The sequence below is a fragment of the Ixodes scapularis genome, unplaced genomic scaffold, assembly GCF_016920785.2.
Source record: "Ixodes scapularis isolate PalLabHiFi unplaced genomic scaffold, ASM1692078v2 PGA_scaffold5__190_contigs__length_132052651, whole genome shotgun sequence".
Classification (NCBI taxonomy): domain Eukaryota; kingdom Metazoa; phylum Arthropoda; class Arachnida; order Ixodida; family Ixodidae; genus Ixodes; species Ixodes scapularis.
Window position 1 is genome coordinate 74922856 of NW_024609880.1, and position 18712 is coordinate 74941567.

General features: G+C 44.5%; 1 protein-coding gene across 1 annotated transcript in view; it reads left to right on the forward strand.

Annotated features, from left to right (window-relative positions):
* Nucleotides 1-18712, forward strand: part of LOC8041376 (sodium-coupled monocarboxylate transporter 1) — a 41059-nt gene that overhangs the window by 11998 nt on the left and 10349 nt on the right. Inside the window, exons 2-8 of the mRNA XM_029966265.4 lie at nucleotides 7170-7235; nucleotides 7594-7645; nucleotides 10053-10120; nucleotides 10270-10424; nucleotides 16920-17060; nucleotides 17607-17736; nucleotides 18555-18643. Coding sequence (XP_029822125.4) covers nucleotides 7170-7235; nucleotides 7594-7645; nucleotides 10053-10120; nucleotides 10270-10424; nucleotides 16920-17060; nucleotides 17607-17736; nucleotides 18555-18643 — 701 coding nt within the window. The remainder of the gene's footprint in view (nucleotides 1-7169; nucleotides 7236-7593; nucleotides 7646-10052; nucleotides 10121-10269; nucleotides 10425-16919; nucleotides 17061-17606; nucleotides 17737-18554; nucleotides 18644-18712) is intronic.

Genomic DNA, 18712 nt, shown 5'->3' on the forward strand with positions numbered 1-18712 from the left:
TATTGGCAAAGGTCTATATTGTAGTTGCGTTCGATTTACTCACGCCTCCTGCACCAGTGCAGAGAAGTGTAGGGCAGTCTACTTCCGGTATGTGCATTTAGATATGACCGGAAGTACACCGCCCTACATTTTTTTTTTTGCGCCGGTGCAGGAGCTGTAAATAAATCGAACGCAGCCATTGTTGGTCTGCGGTCGCGTACGAAAGCAGCTATTATTCTATTCCTGTCCAAAAATAGCGAATGACTGTGACAGTCGCGGTGCTCTCGCTTATATCGCAAACAAAGCAAGCACGATACGTTTTTTTTTTGTGCGTGACTGTGTGTGTGCGTGCGTGCGTGTGTGTTCGTGTGTTGTGTGTTAAGTGTGTGTGTCTGCTGCAAAGATGAACCGATTACCGCGGTCGCTCACGAATGGCCGGTATATTATTCGTCCTCGAGACGAACTTGCACACGTGCCCTTGCCTCGAGGGCTTCGCTTTATCCTCCTGTGCAACGGGTTAGCAATTACGTTTGCCGCATCCGCTGCAACTGCAACAACACACAAACACTCGACGAAGAAAACCGGTCTCCGCGTCTGCCGTATCAAAAATGCAGGGGAGATGCTGGCTTCTCTGTCGTCATCGTCTTCTCGCATGGAAGTGCATCGAGTTGCTCGAATTTAATTTGACCAGTCGGGTCGTTGGGTTCGGCGGAAGTTACCTAAAGTGTTGCAACGCACGTTGACGCTGATCGGTATTTACTAGGTTGATATATCTGACCGCCAGATGTGCGTGCAGCGCTGATAGTTATCTCGTTTTGTTGTGGCGGCGTGGGTAATATTTTGCGACTCGTTTATCTTTCTTTCGTTCTTTTTTTTTTATGGGGGGGGGGGGGGGGGGGGGGTAGGGGGGGGGGGGGCTTGTGGTTTCTAAAGGAGCAATGCAACAATTTTCGTCCTTTCAGTAAATACGACTTAAAGTTAACCCTTGACATTCCTAAGCTAAGTTCGGTTCTCGAGTACCGGATCGGAGCCATTTCTTCCCAACTGAGTTGCTCTAGTGACATTGCCACCAATGCAGCGCTGTATGAGCACTGAGTCACTAATTATTCAGTGCTGATACAATGTTGCTTAAAAGACGCGTGATTGGCTCACGCTTACTGTTTGGTGAGTTGTTCTGCGTTCTTATCGGCCAAGGCTCTCGCTGCGTTTCTTAAATCAGTGACTGTAAAAGTTTGCACAGCGCGTCACACAAACTTGGCACAAGCGCTGCCCCAGCGTTTATTTTGGATTTTCGTATAATATTTTCGATGAATTAGCAGACGCTTCGGCCACAAACCCTTAGATGCAGTGGGTTTTTGTCAAGGACTTTACTGAAGCCACCTCATAGTTTCCTTCTCACCTGCAAAACTGAAGCGAATCGAGAGAGAACTGGTACGGAGGACAAAACATTCGTTGGCTTGTTATGGTACCCAGTGAAACATTACGTTTCTACCGCCGTTAAAACGTGGCAGAAGCTCGTCTGCTATTTGAGCCACTAGACGGCATTGCATGTTGGGAAAGGGGTTTATGATTACGGTGGAGCGCGGCGGCGGAACGAGGAGCATTGCACTCATTTCGTACCTGTGTATTTCCACGTTTTCGTGGCTACCCCACAGGCCACGGTACGGGTGCTGCCGAGCGTAAACCGGTCCGTCGGAGAAGGTCGTTTACAGTGCTCCGGCGCGTGCAGACGGTTCCGACGCGGGAACAGAATGCGAGCAGAGGAAGGTTAAAGCAATCACGGACGCACCCGGCAGAAGCCGGATCTTATCGCTGGTGATAAAATAAAATAAAATAAAATCTTTATTTGACATCACAAAGTTGTTGGGTGCACAAACAAGAGCCTTTTATGTAGGCTTGGTGAGAGATCTACAACGTCTGCCCAGACCTAGCTTGACAGATGACAGCGCACGATTGTTTGGTGACGAAAAGCAGTGCGGAAGCTGCCGATGAAACCGGACCACTCAGACCGTAAGATACCAGGCGACTCTTCTCTTTCTTTGAAGATCGTGCCACTGTAGCGTCGATATGAAGTTTTAGCGAATCGTTGCAGTACCGCAAATGGGTATTGGCCGCGGAAGCTTTTTGATGTATATTTTATTTTGCTAGATCCAAGTTTCTCGAACACAATTGGAGTTTGCTCCAGCAAGCCCGACTGAACCGAGGTTTTATCAGCAGGATATGTTTTTTTTTTTCATCCTGCTTTTGGAATAGTGTGTCATATGCACGTGACTCTCGTGGGCGGGACGAGCCGGTGTCACGTGCATAAAAGAGGATAAAAAAAAAAAAAAACACGAACGGAATAACGAAGTTTTAAGATGAAGAGGTAGTACTTGATAAAACAAAATAAAAAAATAATCAAGCTTTTCTTTATTTTTTTTAACACGAAATGCGTTAAAGGGATAAGTTTCACCCAAAAACCGTTACACTCTAGCGTTACGAAAATCGGTTACGCTCAGGTCTAAGCAACATAAAGCATTCAAAGCCCATAACTGGGAATGTATAAGCATTTAAAGCACGTAGAGGGCATATATAGTCATAGTTCAAGGGACACTAAAGACGATTCTGCAATCTTCTGTTTTTGGTCATAACCGATTCTACGCACCTAAGCATCCTAAAAATCCAAAGATTACAATGACGCGACGCCGATTTTCCTTTTAAAAACGTGATGCAAGGTCGGGACACACCCCTTTCTGAGCGGATTTTTCCGCTAAGGAAAAGCGGGGCATACCCCAGCGCGGTGACGACGGGCGCTCATTTGCCAATCGCAAGTCACCTGAAACCAATAAACCCCGAAAATTAACTCCCGAGCCGGTTTTATCAAAATCTGAAAAAACCGACAAACCTCGAATTTGAATTTGCCTTCACCAAAGAGCACCCTAACTACAAGGGCGAAAAAAACAAAACAAAAAAACTCTAACTACAATTTTATTGTGTGTTTGCCTTAAACACACTGACACTGAACTGCCCGCGAGGCTACGTCTTTGTTCGAAAACCAAACCCCTTATTTTTTTTTATTGGTACCGGTGCGTTCTTTAGGTATTCTGGGTGCGAGCATGTTCTCTTGAGTCACGAGAATTTCATGCCCGTGTCTTGTTTCCTCAACAGAGGGTCAAATAAACACTGATTTCTTTTACGGCACTAAAAAAATGTACACCGAGAATACCTTTTTGTTTGAAAAACTAAACCCCGGAAAAAACACTTCGAATTCCAGAAAAATGAACCCCCAAAACACGAAACCTGAAGTTCATAGCACACCAACAAATTGCGCAGCGGACGTATGTAAGCGAATAGATGTTTTAGCGGGGCCGATAATCCCCATCTCCTCAAGGTATTGCTTGCACCCTCTGAAGAGACAGACCCCATGAAAACTTATAATTAAAACATAATCTCCAAACAGACTCTTTCTGAATGTATTTATACTTGTTTTGATCATTGTGATAAACTCCGAAAGCACATGAGACCATCGTGGGTGCAACGCATCTGAAACCACTGAAATTTTCTAGTAACCAACATAAATCATAACTTACAAATAATGCAGCCAACACATTCTGCACTTTCCAGGAAAATCAAAATGATCGAGACAAATTAATTTTTCTAGGGAGGGGGGAGGGGGAAGATAATATTGTGTAAACTTAAACTGATATACGTTTGTTTTTTCTGTGATTTAACGAACAAAGAGAGCTTACGCACAAACAATGGAGAACACAACGCCGGGAATGCAAGAAGCACATGAGGACGCTGGCGGGCAACAGCGATGTTACTGCGTAGGAGCGCAAGATATTGAGAGGCTGTTGATATGTAGTTAGTTATGTATGGTCAGACACATCATTTTACGTTAGGAAGAAAAACGTCATGTCCGGTTGGTGTGCTCAAGAAGAAAGAGTAATTAAACATGCGAGCTGGTTGATGTTACATATTTTCAAACAAAAAACAACAAATAATAACGAAGACGACGTACGAAGGGGACAAACACAAAACGTCTCGACGTTTTTGTGTTTGTCCACTTCTTCGGTCGTCGTTTCCGGTTCCTTTTAACAATGGTGGGATCAGTTGGATTTGTGGTAAGACCAACAGGAATATCACTCCCGTTAAATACGGGGGCAGCTGATGTTAGACTCTTTCTTTATGGCAGTCAAGTTCGAGACAAAGCCGCCAATTCTTCCTCGTGTCCCGCTTCCAACTTAAGAGACGTAGTTCAGATCGCGCATTTTTAAATTTGAAGTCGTCTCACCTCTTTCTCGAAGGTTAACATGACCCCACAAAGGCACAAGGTACTTCAAAAAAATCATTACATATTTCCCGGTTTGGTAGCGAGCCTATACGGAGCGCAAGTTTGTCTGCCGATTTTGCAGGGGTTGCAATGACGTCAGAAAGACGTCGTGTATTTTTTTTTTATCTGGTATTTAACACAGAAAAATTACAGCATCTACCGTTTGTCAGAGCGTTCCAGTAATAAAACTAGGTAAGCTTGACCCTTTCAGTTGTTCATGCGGTGGGCGGTGACAGGCTAAAAACAACACAAACAAAATAAGAGGCACGTGTTGGCTTTGAGCCAGTGGATGTTTGCCTTCCAGCTTTCTTATGTATCTATTAAAAGTATAGAGAAAAATTCCAACAAATATGAGATATTTCTGAGCTTTCGAAGCCCAGAAATAGTCTTGCTCCATAGAGTACCCGTCGATTGCCAGGAAAGATAAAACGTTTGAAAGAGAAGGTTAACTGCGAGGAAACTTGGGAGCGTATGTGCTTTTGTATGCTACTTAGAGGCACGGAGTTTTTCTTTTTCTTTCTTTCTCATTCCAAGGCTATATTGAGAGAATAAGCATTTTGTATTGCTGGTGGCTATGTATCGTGTAGACCAACTCAATTGTCACGTTACTGCGGTGGCGCTGCTGTGGGCACTAAGCATTCGCAGACAAAGACACCTGATGTGGGCAAGGCGGGCTTGTTTGTAGACAGTGTGGTAGTGTATATCCGGCTTAGGTTTTTTATTCATTACTATTTGTCTGTCATTTCTATTTTTCTGGTAGTGGGAGCACCAGTACATTTTGAACGACCGTTAAAGCCTTGTCAATTTTGCTTTTCACTTTGAACATAAACACTTTTCTTCAAGGCACGCAGGTAGCCAGCCAATCATTGCCAGTATCGGAAAAAGTGCAGAGAATGATTAGATTAAAAAAAAAAAAGTTGCGCTGGGAGATTACGCACGACATTTTGCTCGTTCATTGTCCCTACGCACATTGCGTTTTTAAGATTCCTCATTTGCTGAGCGAATAACTGACTGCCTGGTGTGCAAAAAAAAAAAAAAAAAAAATGCGTACAAGCGTGTTTTTTTCGTTTTTTTTTTTTTTTTTTTTTTTTTTTTGTTAGAGCGTTTTGTATTGACGAACATCCTTGCATCTGTTTCTTCACGAAGCTGGTGACGAACCGATCGTTGCGATCTATCCACTCTGAGAAACTCAGTAAGCCTAACTTCCATCAGTGCTGTTAGGTTTCAGCAGTCGGCTTGACTGCTGAAACGTATGAAGTGAATGACGAGCCTAAAGATATGTTTGATAGGCCAGAAAAAGTTTCTTTTTCTCGTATAAACCCGCGCTCGTCCACAAGCCGTGCAGGTGTGTCTGCGTGGTCTAGTCTGTAGTGTCACGTATCACGTGACGTCACAGGACGTCACGTGTGATGTTATGTCCCGTGACGCGTGACGTCACACGTGACTGTGACGTCATAACTCTACCGACCCGCTAAATTTAGAGGCAAATTTTCCGCTAAATTTGGCAAAACGTTTTCGCTATATTTGTCGGGAAAAGTTTCCGTCAAATTTGGTGGGAAATTTTCCATAAATTTCTCGCCTTATTTAGCGGGTCGACAGGGTCATGACGTCACAGCCACGCGTCGTCACACGAGGCTGCGCGAATTGCGTTATGGGATTTTTTGGTCCAACCGACGCCGACGTCGACACCGACGCCGGATTTTCTGCGACACTGGCTCCTAAACGCTATCGCGTTAAAACGCCCGCGCTGTGACACTGAGCATAACATTTCATGTGTTTACGTCACACCTATACCACCTGCAAGTTGGTCTGCTCTTTGTGCACCTCGTGCGGTTTTTATTCCCCAAACGCTCCATGTGATTTTGTTTTTCCCCGACCTCAACCAATGGCAACGAGCGCTTGGCTACATCGTCATCGCGTTCCGATGCGCGAAAGACGCATTTTGGAACACTTGCTCGCCGTATGCGGAGAGCAAGTCGTCTGCTTCTCGCCCAGGAGTTGCGGTGACGTCAGAACGACGGCGAGCTCTGATTGGCTCTGATTGAAACGATACTGGGTAGACCTCAATGCTAGATGCCTTGAGGTCTACCCACTATTTTTTTCAATCAGCCAATAAGAGCTCGGCGTTCGGACATCATCGCAAACCCTGTTCAAGAAGCAGACGAACGAAGTCTTCAGACATTTTCAACCTTGTCATTCGCAGATCTTCCTTCGTAGGTTGCGGCGAATGGTTTTTTTCAGGTTGCGGTGAATGGCTTTCGAGACGAGCGCTCGCGGAGACGTCGGAACGCCCAGCTCTAGTTGGAACGGTTAGCGGGTTGGCACTTTTTCTCGACTGCACTGGTCGAATGCGTTGGAAGGCGAACGCCAGACGCCGGCGCACCGCGCTCTAACGCGCGTTCGACGAGTGCAATGAAGACAGAAACAGCTACCTTTGCGTCTAGCCACTAATCCTTGCATCTCTTCTCCTCCTCTTTCTCAGTTTCTGGCCGCAATGCATGGCCAGTATCGAGCCCACTCTTGCAACAATATTGAAGTAATGCAAAAGTGCAACGTCAATGCCGGGGGGGGGGGGGGGGGGGTACATTTACCAGGGCCCTAGCCTACACGGCGGCATCAAGCGGGACCAAGACATAAACATGGTTGAGCGTGTTGGTTTCTAATATACGATATCAAAAAAAGGGACATGGAAGACAAACAGACAACACAGGCTGTGTCGTCTGTTTACCTTCCATGTCCCTCCTTTGTTATAGTAAACTACTCTATTTTTACTGTAACACAGTTAGCCTTTTTTATTTGTTTTACCTTACTAAGTGGTTTGCGGACAATATTTGAAAACCTAATTAACAGTTTTCGTTTGTCTTCCCCTCTTTTGCAGTACCTGGAACTCCGATTCAACCACATCATTCGTACCATTGGGTGCCTCACCTTTTCAATTCAGATGGTACGTGTGCACCACTGAAACTACGATATCTGTTCGCTTACACACTTTCTAGAAACGAAGATAATATAGAAAATTGATCGCTAAAACATTCAAACGTGCTAGCTAACTAAAAGAATTAAAGAACCTGCTAGAGAAACATCGTGGAATATAAGCCCCTGTTTTGTCACTCCTTAGTTGAATGTCATACCTCGCTATTCAGCCTAACTTTATTGAAAGAAACCGTCAAGAGTCTCTCTTCCCCCCCCCCCCCCCCCCCCCCTTGTTCACATTGTGGTGTTTTTATACAGAGACAGAACACGTGGAGCTCGTCAGGTCATGCATCATGCATAAACGGGTTTCGACTATTTTTGTTTTTCAGTTAATTTATATGGCCATCGTCCTGTACGCTCCTGCGCTGGCACTTTCCCAAGGTAAGCTTGCAGCGCCAAGTCCGAGTAGTTCTTTGAAACACAAAAAAAAAAAAAAAAAGAGCAGGGTAAAACCCAAAGTCATCTTGATTGCGGCACATTTGGAAATGTTTGGGTCCATGGCTTTAATTGAACGACGTGTATAGAGGTCCGAGTGCGCTCGCCTTCAGGTAAACCAGAGTGATGTACTTTAGGTTATAGTTTCTATTATTGTTATAGTTCTAAATCATGTAATGGGGTAACGCTATCAAAACCCTGGCACCCTCTATCATAGCTCACATATTTGTAACATGACTGCCAGTTGTTTTGGTGATAGCTGGTATAATTTAAGCAGATCGTGTCAATGAGCAGGTTCCAAAAACGATCAGTTCATCAAACTAATAAGATCGTAATGCACAATGGGCATTGAAAATATCAAGACACACTTTTTCGACGTGAAATGTTTCGACGAATGTTTTCGACATGGAAGACACACTTTTTCGACGTGGAATATTAGACGTATTGGGTGTATTTCATCTTGAAGTAAATTTTGGAGCATGGATTTCCATGAGTGTGCATAAGGTAGGTTTCTTGCTTCTTTAGGCGGTCAACTTGGAGTTGTCTACCTTCATGATATGCACAGAATTGCACGACATGAAGCCTTTGCGCTTGTGGGGTGGGGCTACACCCAGACGGGAAAACTGTATTCTGCGCTTTTTTTTTTTTTGAGAGCGAAAAGCTACCGAACACAAGTTGTCGTCTGCTGTCTCCGCTGGGGGTGAGAAATTTAGCTAGCGCAGTACCATTGCTAACCTGGGGTATTTAACGTGCACCACACACTAGTGATGCACGATAGTACGCGGGTACAATACTCATCCAAGTCGAAACAGGCAGGGGTGTGGATTGAACTCGGGATTTCTGGGTATCCCACGTAGTCGGTTGAATTTGGGTTTCTCGGCATGTGTTTAGTTCTTAGTGGGTAGCTTCTTCGAGCAGCGAAAGGAAGGACTTTGACGTCGAACCTTCTGTTTCGTCTGACCATCTATAGTTCAATGCCTGCTGTTTGCCTTCATCTTCACAATAGCCGATTCCGGTTTCGGCCTTCCGTGCCGGACGAACCCCTTCCCCTGACGGACGCAACATCTTTCTCTGACGAGCTTTCGTGTACGATATTCAGACCGATGTCCTTCGTTGAACCACTCGAGCGAAACTGGACTCCAGACTTTCCCGGAAGGAGCGTGACTCTTCCTGCTTTTGGAATCAGATCCTTTGGAACTGTATTGTCGCCAGACACGCGCGTCATTATACACCGTTTCGCCCTAAGATGGACCGCAGTGGACGCTGCGAGTCATCCCTGCCGATCCAGCGCTGTGAACGCATTACGTGACTACGCACTCCACGCGTCGCCAAGCTCTTGGTCACGTGACACTCTCGTGACATTGGATTGGCTCCGATAGCTCGTAGGCCCCGCTGCGGTCCATCGTGCAGGACAAACGCAGCATAATTTTCTTTGGTAAAGGATACGTTCGCATCGAATGAATGGAGGCACCTTTGTCGAGGGTGCTTTGTCAGTACAGACGTCTCGTCCCGCTTGTCTATACGCAAGGTCGCACACCGCCGGCATCCTAGAAATGTACGTCGCTTCGGAGAAGGCTTTTTGTTGAGAAACGCGATCTGCACTGGAACACTTATTCGGTGCCCCGGAGAGGAGGGGATTTCCTGGCCCACACTCCGAGAAATCTGAAGCGTCCACTTCTCCGCGAAGCACTTAAGAGAGTCAATCACTGCAATTTTACTAAGGAAAGTCGGCGAACGACGACGCTAAAAATATGTTTAAACCTAAAAAACAAACAAAGAAAAGAAAACTGTCTGGGGTGTCACACTGACCATAGCACACGCACGTGAAACGTCATGTTCAATATCACAATGCAGACTGTTTTTTTTTTTTAGGTGTGAACATGTTCTGAGTTTCTTCACTCACTGAGTTCTCTCCATAGATTGCAGCATTTGGATCTCCCATGTGCTGTGTGCGAAAGTGGGCGCAGTGGGCTTTGTAGAGCGCAGAGCGTTTATTTGAGTGTTTCTATATGTCATGGCCGGTTTTCTGTTGGCCGGAGGGTAAATTTTCCGCCGGTTCGGTGGGGCAGGCAATAGGAGCAGGGGCCCCATTTCAGAATGATCGCTACCTCTATAAAATCACAGCAACAACAACGACAACAAAAGATGTGCGCCGAATGCACGACTAACAGCGCTGCCAGTAATTCATTTCGAGAATAGGAGAATATGAGGACTCCGATTTCCGGCAAAAGCTTTAGAAAACAGCGAGACATGAAGATTATTTGACCTGAAGTAAAACGATTACGAGTTTGATCTGAAGCAAAGTGAGCGAACTGAAATTCACCAGTGTCATCCTATCTTTCTTTCTACTCAGTGACTGGAATCAGTGTGTGGACGTCAGTGCTCTCCATAGGCATCGTGTGCACATTCTACACAAGCGTCGTAAGTCAACCTTCCGTATAACCCTCAATAATGACAAAAACATTCAATTACAACCACAATATCTTATTTGGACAAATACCTCATATACTCGTTATATTATAGATAATGAAACTTTTAGGGCATCGATTAAAAGCGCGTGGCCTTTACAGGGCGGCATCAAGGCGGTGGTGTGGACGGACGTGTTCCAGATCTTCCTCATGTTCTCGTCCATGCTGCTCGTGGCCTTCAAAGGGGCCTACAGCATTGGTGGCTTCGGCTACGTCTTTGAACTGGCCAGCAAAAACCAGCGGGTCGAGTTCTTCAAGTAAGCCTCGTGGCCGAGACGGCTTATGCAAAAGCATAAGCTCCGCTTTTCCCAGCGCTGCCTGCTGGTTGGCTCCCCAGGTCATTCCACCCCAAACGTCCCAGACGTTGCGCTAGACCATTTTCAATTAAAAAAAAGAAAAAAAAAATACATGGCGTTTTATTCGAAGGTCTTAACTTTTTTCTAAAATATTTTCTCCAAAACAAATTTTGTTTCAGCGTGACCGTGGTTTGAACATATAAAATGGGCGTAAAAATAGGCATCAATCAATTGAGTAAAGATCGGATTTTATTTTAACGCTTCACAATTTTTTTATGAAATTCGAACAGCTTTTAGTTTGCTATGCTGTGATAATTATGCCATGTTTATTATGAAAATATGTTTCAAAATATTCAACAAAACGCACACCTTTCTCAATATTTTTATTTCGTTATTGCTTCGTGCCTGGCGATTAAAGCTTTTTGTTGAAAGCCCTGCAGATGTATTACAAATAAAAAAAATGTTTGAAGATGAAAAACAAAATACTTCACAGACAAAAAAAGTCTAAAGTTGTCAAAAAGCCAGTTTTGCAGCCTAAACAGCCGTTTCTTAAACCCCGATGCGGTCGAAGTAAAAAGATGAAACATAACGACTTTATAAGAGTTTATTGTATTTCATTTCTGAAAGTTTAATCAAAGTAATTTTTTTGTCTAAACCGACAAAAAAGAAGAAAAAAAAAACAATAAAAGCCTTTTTTTTTTTTTGATGGCGCGCGCCAGCCAGTGGGAGCCTATGCCTCAGATTTCGGTCACAGACGACATTGTGACAGGGGAAGTAGCCGTCTGGCGCAGCTAAAAAAGCTAATGACGTAGCTTCGCTCCATCGGACAGTTAATGCTTTCGCATTACAATATTGAAGTTGAGCTCCCGCGTCACAACCTGGCATTGTTTCTTAGCGCCACTTCACCGCACAACACGCCACCTGACACGACACGAGAGCTAACACGAGAGTTCAGAAGGTTTGCGCGCACGCAAGGCAATTTCCGGTCGGGAATGTGATTTCCACAGAGAGTTCTGCGCATGCGCATTATAGACGTTTTCTGCTTCCTGACGTTCTCAGTCACGTGGGCTCCGTATCTGGTATGCGGAACGAAAAAGGCATTAAAACATTTCGACCTCGAATATGCGAGAATATATAGGTGAGGCCAAACAAGAATGCGTGGCTATGACGCATTTTTCGTAAGCACCTTCCAGCGGCGTGGAGAGATCGAAACGGTGTTTTACCGCACACACCAGAAGTGACGACATTCAAGATGGCTGCGCCCTAGTAAAAAAAGGCTGATACATGCTTCCACTCGTACTTTTCGGTTAATAATGCAAACAACGGCTGTTATCGTGTGATAATCGTGCGTGCCGCCACTGCACAGCAGGCTCGGTGCGCCCTTTGTACACGATGTCAGCTCTCCTTATTCCGAAACTTGATGCCCAATCGACGTCGGCATCTCCTGAGAGGGACTTGTATTCAGGAGTCGTGATGACGATAGAGCGAGATCCCTACTATACTCTGTTTCCCCTTACCATGGACTGCGGTGGACGCTACGAACAATCCCAGTCAATCCAGCGTTGTTCACGTATCACATCACCCGCGCACTGGGCGTCGCTGCGCACCTCTCGAAGGTCACGTGACCCTAATACGGCATAGAATTGGCTACAGTGCCGCGTAGCGTCCGCTGCGCATCATCGTAAGGTGAAACGGTTTTGAAAGGAAAGAAACGGCTGTAAGAAAGGACAGAAAAACGAGGGGTGTTGTTTTGAGTGACCTTATTACTGACTAGTGCGATCAGGAATCCGCCCAAGAAAAAAGTTCATGTTTCGTCAGAGTACGATGCTAGAACGATGAATGAAGCAGGTCTTTCGGAACAGGAAAGTCATTCTGCGGTTTGTACAGAAGCTGATGAGTGCAAGTAGGGCACTCTTATTATTTAGTTTTCTAAACTAGGATGATGATTGTCTCGTGTTTACTCATCCTAATGTTTCACCGGCTCTGTTCAGTTGCAACGATAACGACATCTCCGCTGAGTGAATTTTTTTTTTGTTACATCCCACGGGAAGAGTGCTTGCGACGGAGCAGGGAAACGGTGAAGCGTTTAGGCAGCAGGAGCCAGTCTTTAGAGTCCCTTTCAGAATCAAATCATGACGCCCTATCAGCTGTTCACTCGAACTAAAAATAGCATTTTGGGTATAACAATTCACTGGGTTCCAAAATAAATGGTCGAAGAAAAACTAACCCAACTAACTACATGATTCAGCTCAAAGGCCCCCGTCAACGGTCCCCAACACGGAGTTTTTATCACTCCAAGCCAGCATCACCTTTAACGCGACGTGCTGGATTTACGTCCTATGCAGAGACACGAAAATTTGCAGTTTTAAAATCGATTTTAGGCTTTTGTCCTAGTTCAGAAATTTTACAAATGAAAATCACATTAGCAGAAGAAAAAAACAAAGAAAACTGTGTGAGCCTTCGACAGCCGCATGACCAACAACATGGTGCTACTGCGATCTGTTCATCACCATATAGTTCGGGTGGTTTTCACGTTGCCTACTCAGGAGGCTTTTATGCTGCTGCTTACGTGTGTCCCGACACTGGAAAGAGGGACAAATTGCGGTGCGAAACAACTGACCTGCTGGTGGATATGCTGCCCCGGCAAAGCTAAAAAAACCGGCAGATATGACAAGCCGCGCTAGATTGCTAGAGGAGTCCGTCGCAGACGACGGTTGCAATTCCAGTGATTGGAAGGCCACGGAAGCAGAAGCCATCCTTGTCCCATGAATACCTATACGACAACACCACTCTTCTGCGTGTACCTGCGGTGGACGCTCCACTCAAGACAAACAACCGTGCGCTTCGTCCGGCTACAATGTCGACAGGAGCGTGCTGCGCGGTGAAGAGGAGCTAAGAAACCACTCCGAGTTGCGACGCGGGAGCTCAGCTTCAGTATTTTTGTTCTCTCACTTTATACAAAAATCATTTTGAATGAATTTCTAGAAATAAAAGGCAATACACTCTTTTTATAAAGCCGTTATGTTTAGTATTTTTACTTGGACCACCTCAGGGAAGAATAGACGTCTATTTTGGCAACAAAAACCTTTTTACATCATTCGAATTTTTTTGTGTGTGTGTGTGAAGTATTTTGTTGCACAGCCTTAATTTTTTTTCACTTGTAATACATCTATGAGGCTTCCATCAAAAAAAGTTTTCATTTCCAGGCGCACAGCGATAATGAAATAAAAAAACTGAGAAATGTGATGATATTTGTGGATCTTGTTGAATTAAAAATAATTAAAATAAAGTTTTCATAGTTATCACAACATAGCAAGCTAAAAGCCATTCGATTTTTTTATAACACAAATTGTGAAACGTTTCAGAGAAAATCAGGTTTTTACTCAACTATTGAATAATACCTAGTTTTTTAACCCACTTCAGAAATTCAAACACGCTCACGCCATTCAAAAGAAAAAAAAAAAAAAGGTGCAAATATTTTAGGAAAGGGGTAAGGACCTTCATTTAAAGAATTATGAATTTTCTTTTAAAAATCGGAAATGGTCGTGCGCAACGTCTGAGACCTTTGAGATGGAATGATCCTGCTACAAAGTACAGACCGACTTCACCAGGCAGTTTGACTACACCACCGCTGCCACAATACATCGGGAAAACTTAAGCCTTTCTGCGTGTGCGACAACTCCGGTGCTGCTTTGCGCGCGTAGAGCACGAGACGGCACGTGCCCTCTTGTGCACACCCGCCGGCCTCCTGCGAACTAAAGTTATGGCGGTGTCATGCATGCGCCCGAACTGAACCCGAACGCTTACTGAGATAGGTCCGTTGTAGAGGATTCCAACACTGCACTGCGCTCTAAGCATGCGGTCTGGAACATCTACTTTCCCGCAATGCCCTCTGGAGAATCGATCGCTCTCATTCACAGCGTGGGCGAAATGGATATAACGCACTTCAAACTGACCGCAAAAATAGGTTGCTTAACTTATCGCGCTGTTATTTACTACAGAGGTTCCTGAAGTTGGCGGAAGCTTTCACAAAAATTGTAGAAAATTGTCTGACCTGATTAAATCAAAACAAATAAAAAACTATGCTTTCCCTATACTTTGCATGTACACACACACACACAAAAAAGACTTACTGTGGCGCCTTTTGGAGTCAAATATAGTAAAGAATATCTAAGCCAAATTTATTTTCTTTCCATTTCAGAAATGTTTCAATCGTAGTAAACGCCAGAATAGTCCACAACGGTTTTCTTATGATTTCGAGATAAAAAGTTTAGTGATAATTTTTCCATACACAGAACCAGTTTTAATTATCTATCTTTCGACTCCGAAGGTTTCATGTAATCGTACTCTCAAATAATGAATGCACCAGCTTCGATCACTTCTGTAGTAAATCCCGGCGCGATAAGTTAAGAAACCCATTTTCACGGCGAGTTTAAAGTACGCTCAAATCATTTCGCCCACTTTGTATATACGGAAAGAGCTTGCAGAATGACAGGGATGACAAAAAATGTTAGGGTTTAAAAATACAGCCTGTGTTGTGACAATGAGTGTGACTTTTCAACGTGCCCAGCGCCGACTGTTTCATAGCGATAGCTGTTATGGGCACTTTCCACCACTAAAAATGACGTTCGTTGTAATTGTAGTAGAAATATACTACTACTATACTGCTGTTGATGGTACCAGGGCAGAGGGCGTCCTTCGCAATATTGCCAATTGCCCGAAAGAAATCGAACAGTCCTGTGGTAATCCACAGTCACGGCGAAGTCTTCGGGCGCCGGCGTCGCGTTCACGCACCCTGGCGTGCGTGAACAGAAGCGTTCGGAACAAAACCTATATCTGACCCATTTTGTTCCGAACGCTTTGGTTTCCTTTTTGTTGCGAAGCGCGTGTAAGCGCGTCTGCCGGCTCAAGCTCTTGGCGTTGAAACTTGTAGGTGCTACAACAACATTTTGCTATCGGCCTTTTTTCTTTTTTTGCTTTTTAGAGATTACGTGCAGTGGGCATCGAGTAGTACGAGAACGCCAAGTATAAAACGGATTGCTAACGCTGTGGCGTGACTTTGTGGTAACGCCCTCACTTCGCACGCAGCGGACCCAGGTTCCATTCCCGCGGGCGGCACGCGACCTTTTTCAAGGATATGTCAACATCGGCGTAGGACACCCTACTACGCCAACAACAGCATCAAAGATGGACGTCGTTTCCAGTGGCAGGAAGATCCCATAACAGCTATCGCTCTGAAAGATCGCTCTCGTCAATCGAACCTGGGTCCTCTGCCCCTAAAGCGGGCGAGTTACCGCAAAGCTACTCCACAGCGTTGCCAATCCGCTTTATTTTATTATACGGGTTTGTAGAACAAACGTGAGTATACGAGTCTCGAGTAGTGCTCGCTATGATGGCCACGGTTGCTGTGGCGTTGCAATATAAAAGTCTACGTCATTACGAATTAATTCCAAACTTAACGCGAGTTAATTGTTGAAATAAAAAGCTTCGGCTAGGTGGCGCAAGCTGCCGCCCAATTAAAAAGATTTAGTCGTATCATGCTTACCATATAGAAGAAATGCCTACGCATTTCCTCATGGTTTGTGGATCTCTGATCAGCCCCAAGTGTCGGAACGCTCTGAAACTCAACGACAGTACGACGCAAAACGGCAGACGCGGGTATCTTGGCGTCGCCACGTCGCGCTTGTTTTGAGACGCTGAAATACGCGCTGGCGGCGACGCTGACGCGTCTGGACATTCGTCGCAGACAGAACCGTAAGGTGCATCGTCGCGAGAACGAAGTCAATGCGGAGCGCCAGTTCGTCTGCTTCTTTTGCAGGGATTGTGGTGACGTCAGAACGCGGAGCTTTGATTGACTCTGATAGAAAGAAAGTAAGTAGACCTCAAGGCAGCTTGCTTTGATGTCTACCCACTATCTTTCAATCGGAGCCAATCAGAACTTGGCGTTTTTGTGACGTCACCGCAACTCCTGCGAAGAAGCAGCCGGCTTGCTTTCCGCATTGATCCCCCGAGTTCCCTCCGTGGAATGCAGCGATTGACTCACCCAAGTGCCTGGTAGAAAAGTATAGGCGTTCCAAAGTTTATAAAGTGTACGCTTGACAATGAAGTTCGCCCATCTCGAAATTCCAGTGAAACCCCTTATTTTCGCGGCCCTGATATTTCGCGAATTAGGCAGCGGTGTTGTATTTACGACCATTACATTTCGCGATTTCTAAAGGTTGGAATTCGCCTCTAGAAATATTTGCGCCCACTGAAGTTCGCTAATTTTACTATTCGCGAAAATTAAGGGCTCGCAAACAGGAAGGGTTTTGGAGTATCGAACACTTTAAAAAGAAATGTTACAAAAGGGGCTTATTGAAAGCTAATATTTTAATAGAGCCGCGCAGTTTTAGTCATAACACGTTATACCAACCGGAAAGTGTCACTCAGTGGCCTACTTTTTTTACATTTATACAGTTTTAATCCAGACCCCACGGACCGCCACACAGTCTGGGGTCTAATCATCGGTTGCTACTTTACGTGGATGTCTATTTACGCTGTGAGTCAAGCCATGGTTCAGCGGTACCTGACCCTCCCGAACCTCAGAGGAGCCAGACAGTAAGTGAGCAAACTTTAATCACAGCATCGTGATTTTGGGGCAATTCGTGAATTGAAAGATTCTACCTCAGAAAAGTCAGGTCGGAAGCACCTGCGGGAGAAGCTTTATGCATTTACCTCGAAACAAAAACAAAAAAAACGTCGTTTACGCGATTTTTAAGATGTCGTAGTTTTTCGGGTGATTGAGTTAGTCGTGATATACACATTCATGTGTAGATCACGACTTCTCCTACATTCTTGCTCCCCCCCCCCCCCCCCTCATGCAATGAATCGCGAGATGCCCTTGGAGGTAAAATAAATAAATAAAATTAATTTCATACCTCGTATATCATTACTTTTGTTCTGTAATTAATATTTTTTTATGGTACCAAATAACTTATTTCATGCGGGATAAATGAATGGTTTGGGATGTTAAGCATCCGATAAAAGTGTATATCGGATTTTCTTTGAACGCAGCTTCACCTGATTTTAACACACATACACACATGCATATAAAAAAGCTTGCATTTCTATAGGTTTAACTTCCTACTCGATGTTTCCTCCCAGGGCAATCTGGTTCAACCTGCCTGGCCTTTCGTTCCTGTTAATTATATGCGCTTTGGCCGGGCTCGTTATGTATGCCAAGTATTACGACTGCGATCCCCTGCTCACGAAGAAAGTCAGCTCAAGTGATCAGGTGGGTTTTCTTTGATCGGTGCCACCGGTTTCTGTGTTTCCCGTCATGGTGATTTGTGTCCACGTATCGCGTGACGGTCAAGTAGTGAACCCCATGCGCTGAACTCGGAGTGTTCCGCGAACAAAGCGCGTTAACTGAGGCGAATTTCCTTAGACTTTTTTGTTCCGATTTCTTGGAGAGATAGGTGTTTTGGTCAAACTGAGCAAGATTTCTTAAACAATGACGTAACTTATGCCGCCAACCAATGGTGATTTTTTTATATTTACTCGTAATTTCAATTGTATTTTTTTTTTAATTCTGCTTGTTATTTTTCACATTCTAAGGAATTCCTATTCAATATACTTTAAGAGGACTCAAGGCTGTCTGCAAAACTATCATCACAACTTTTTAAAAACCTCCGTTGTCCAATTGGGTCATGACAGGGATATGAATCTGGCCTACATGACTAAGTACAACGAAGTTAGGACAAGCTTTACGTAAACGTACCAGTGGCAGACATAAGCCTTCTGTTCGAGTTCAGTTCCTGGGAGAGTCGACGGCTCTATTACTTAGTCACCAAAAATGAAACGGTAGCACAAGGTAGTCCGGCATGTCTTCTAAATATGGTTCAAGTTCATTGAGCTCTGCTCTCACCTGCCGCATATGCTAAAGAATTTCAAGCAGCTCAGTGCCACAAACTTTTTTTTTTTCATGGTGTCAACAATTGTCTAAAATCATAAAAAAAAAAAAAGAATCGGTGATGAGTCGTCAGGCACATAAAGCGTAATGTTTGGGGGTAATCCCCAGAAGCTCATACGTTTGTATTCTGGTAAACGCAGCTTCTGCCTTTGTACGTAATGGATATTCTTGGACTATTTCCCGGGATCCCAGGATTGTTCGTTTCTGGCATCTTCAGCGGTGCTTTAAGGTGAGTCATGTAATTAAAAATACTAAATATATATATATATTTTTTTAGGGGCGAAGTACATTGTACTTA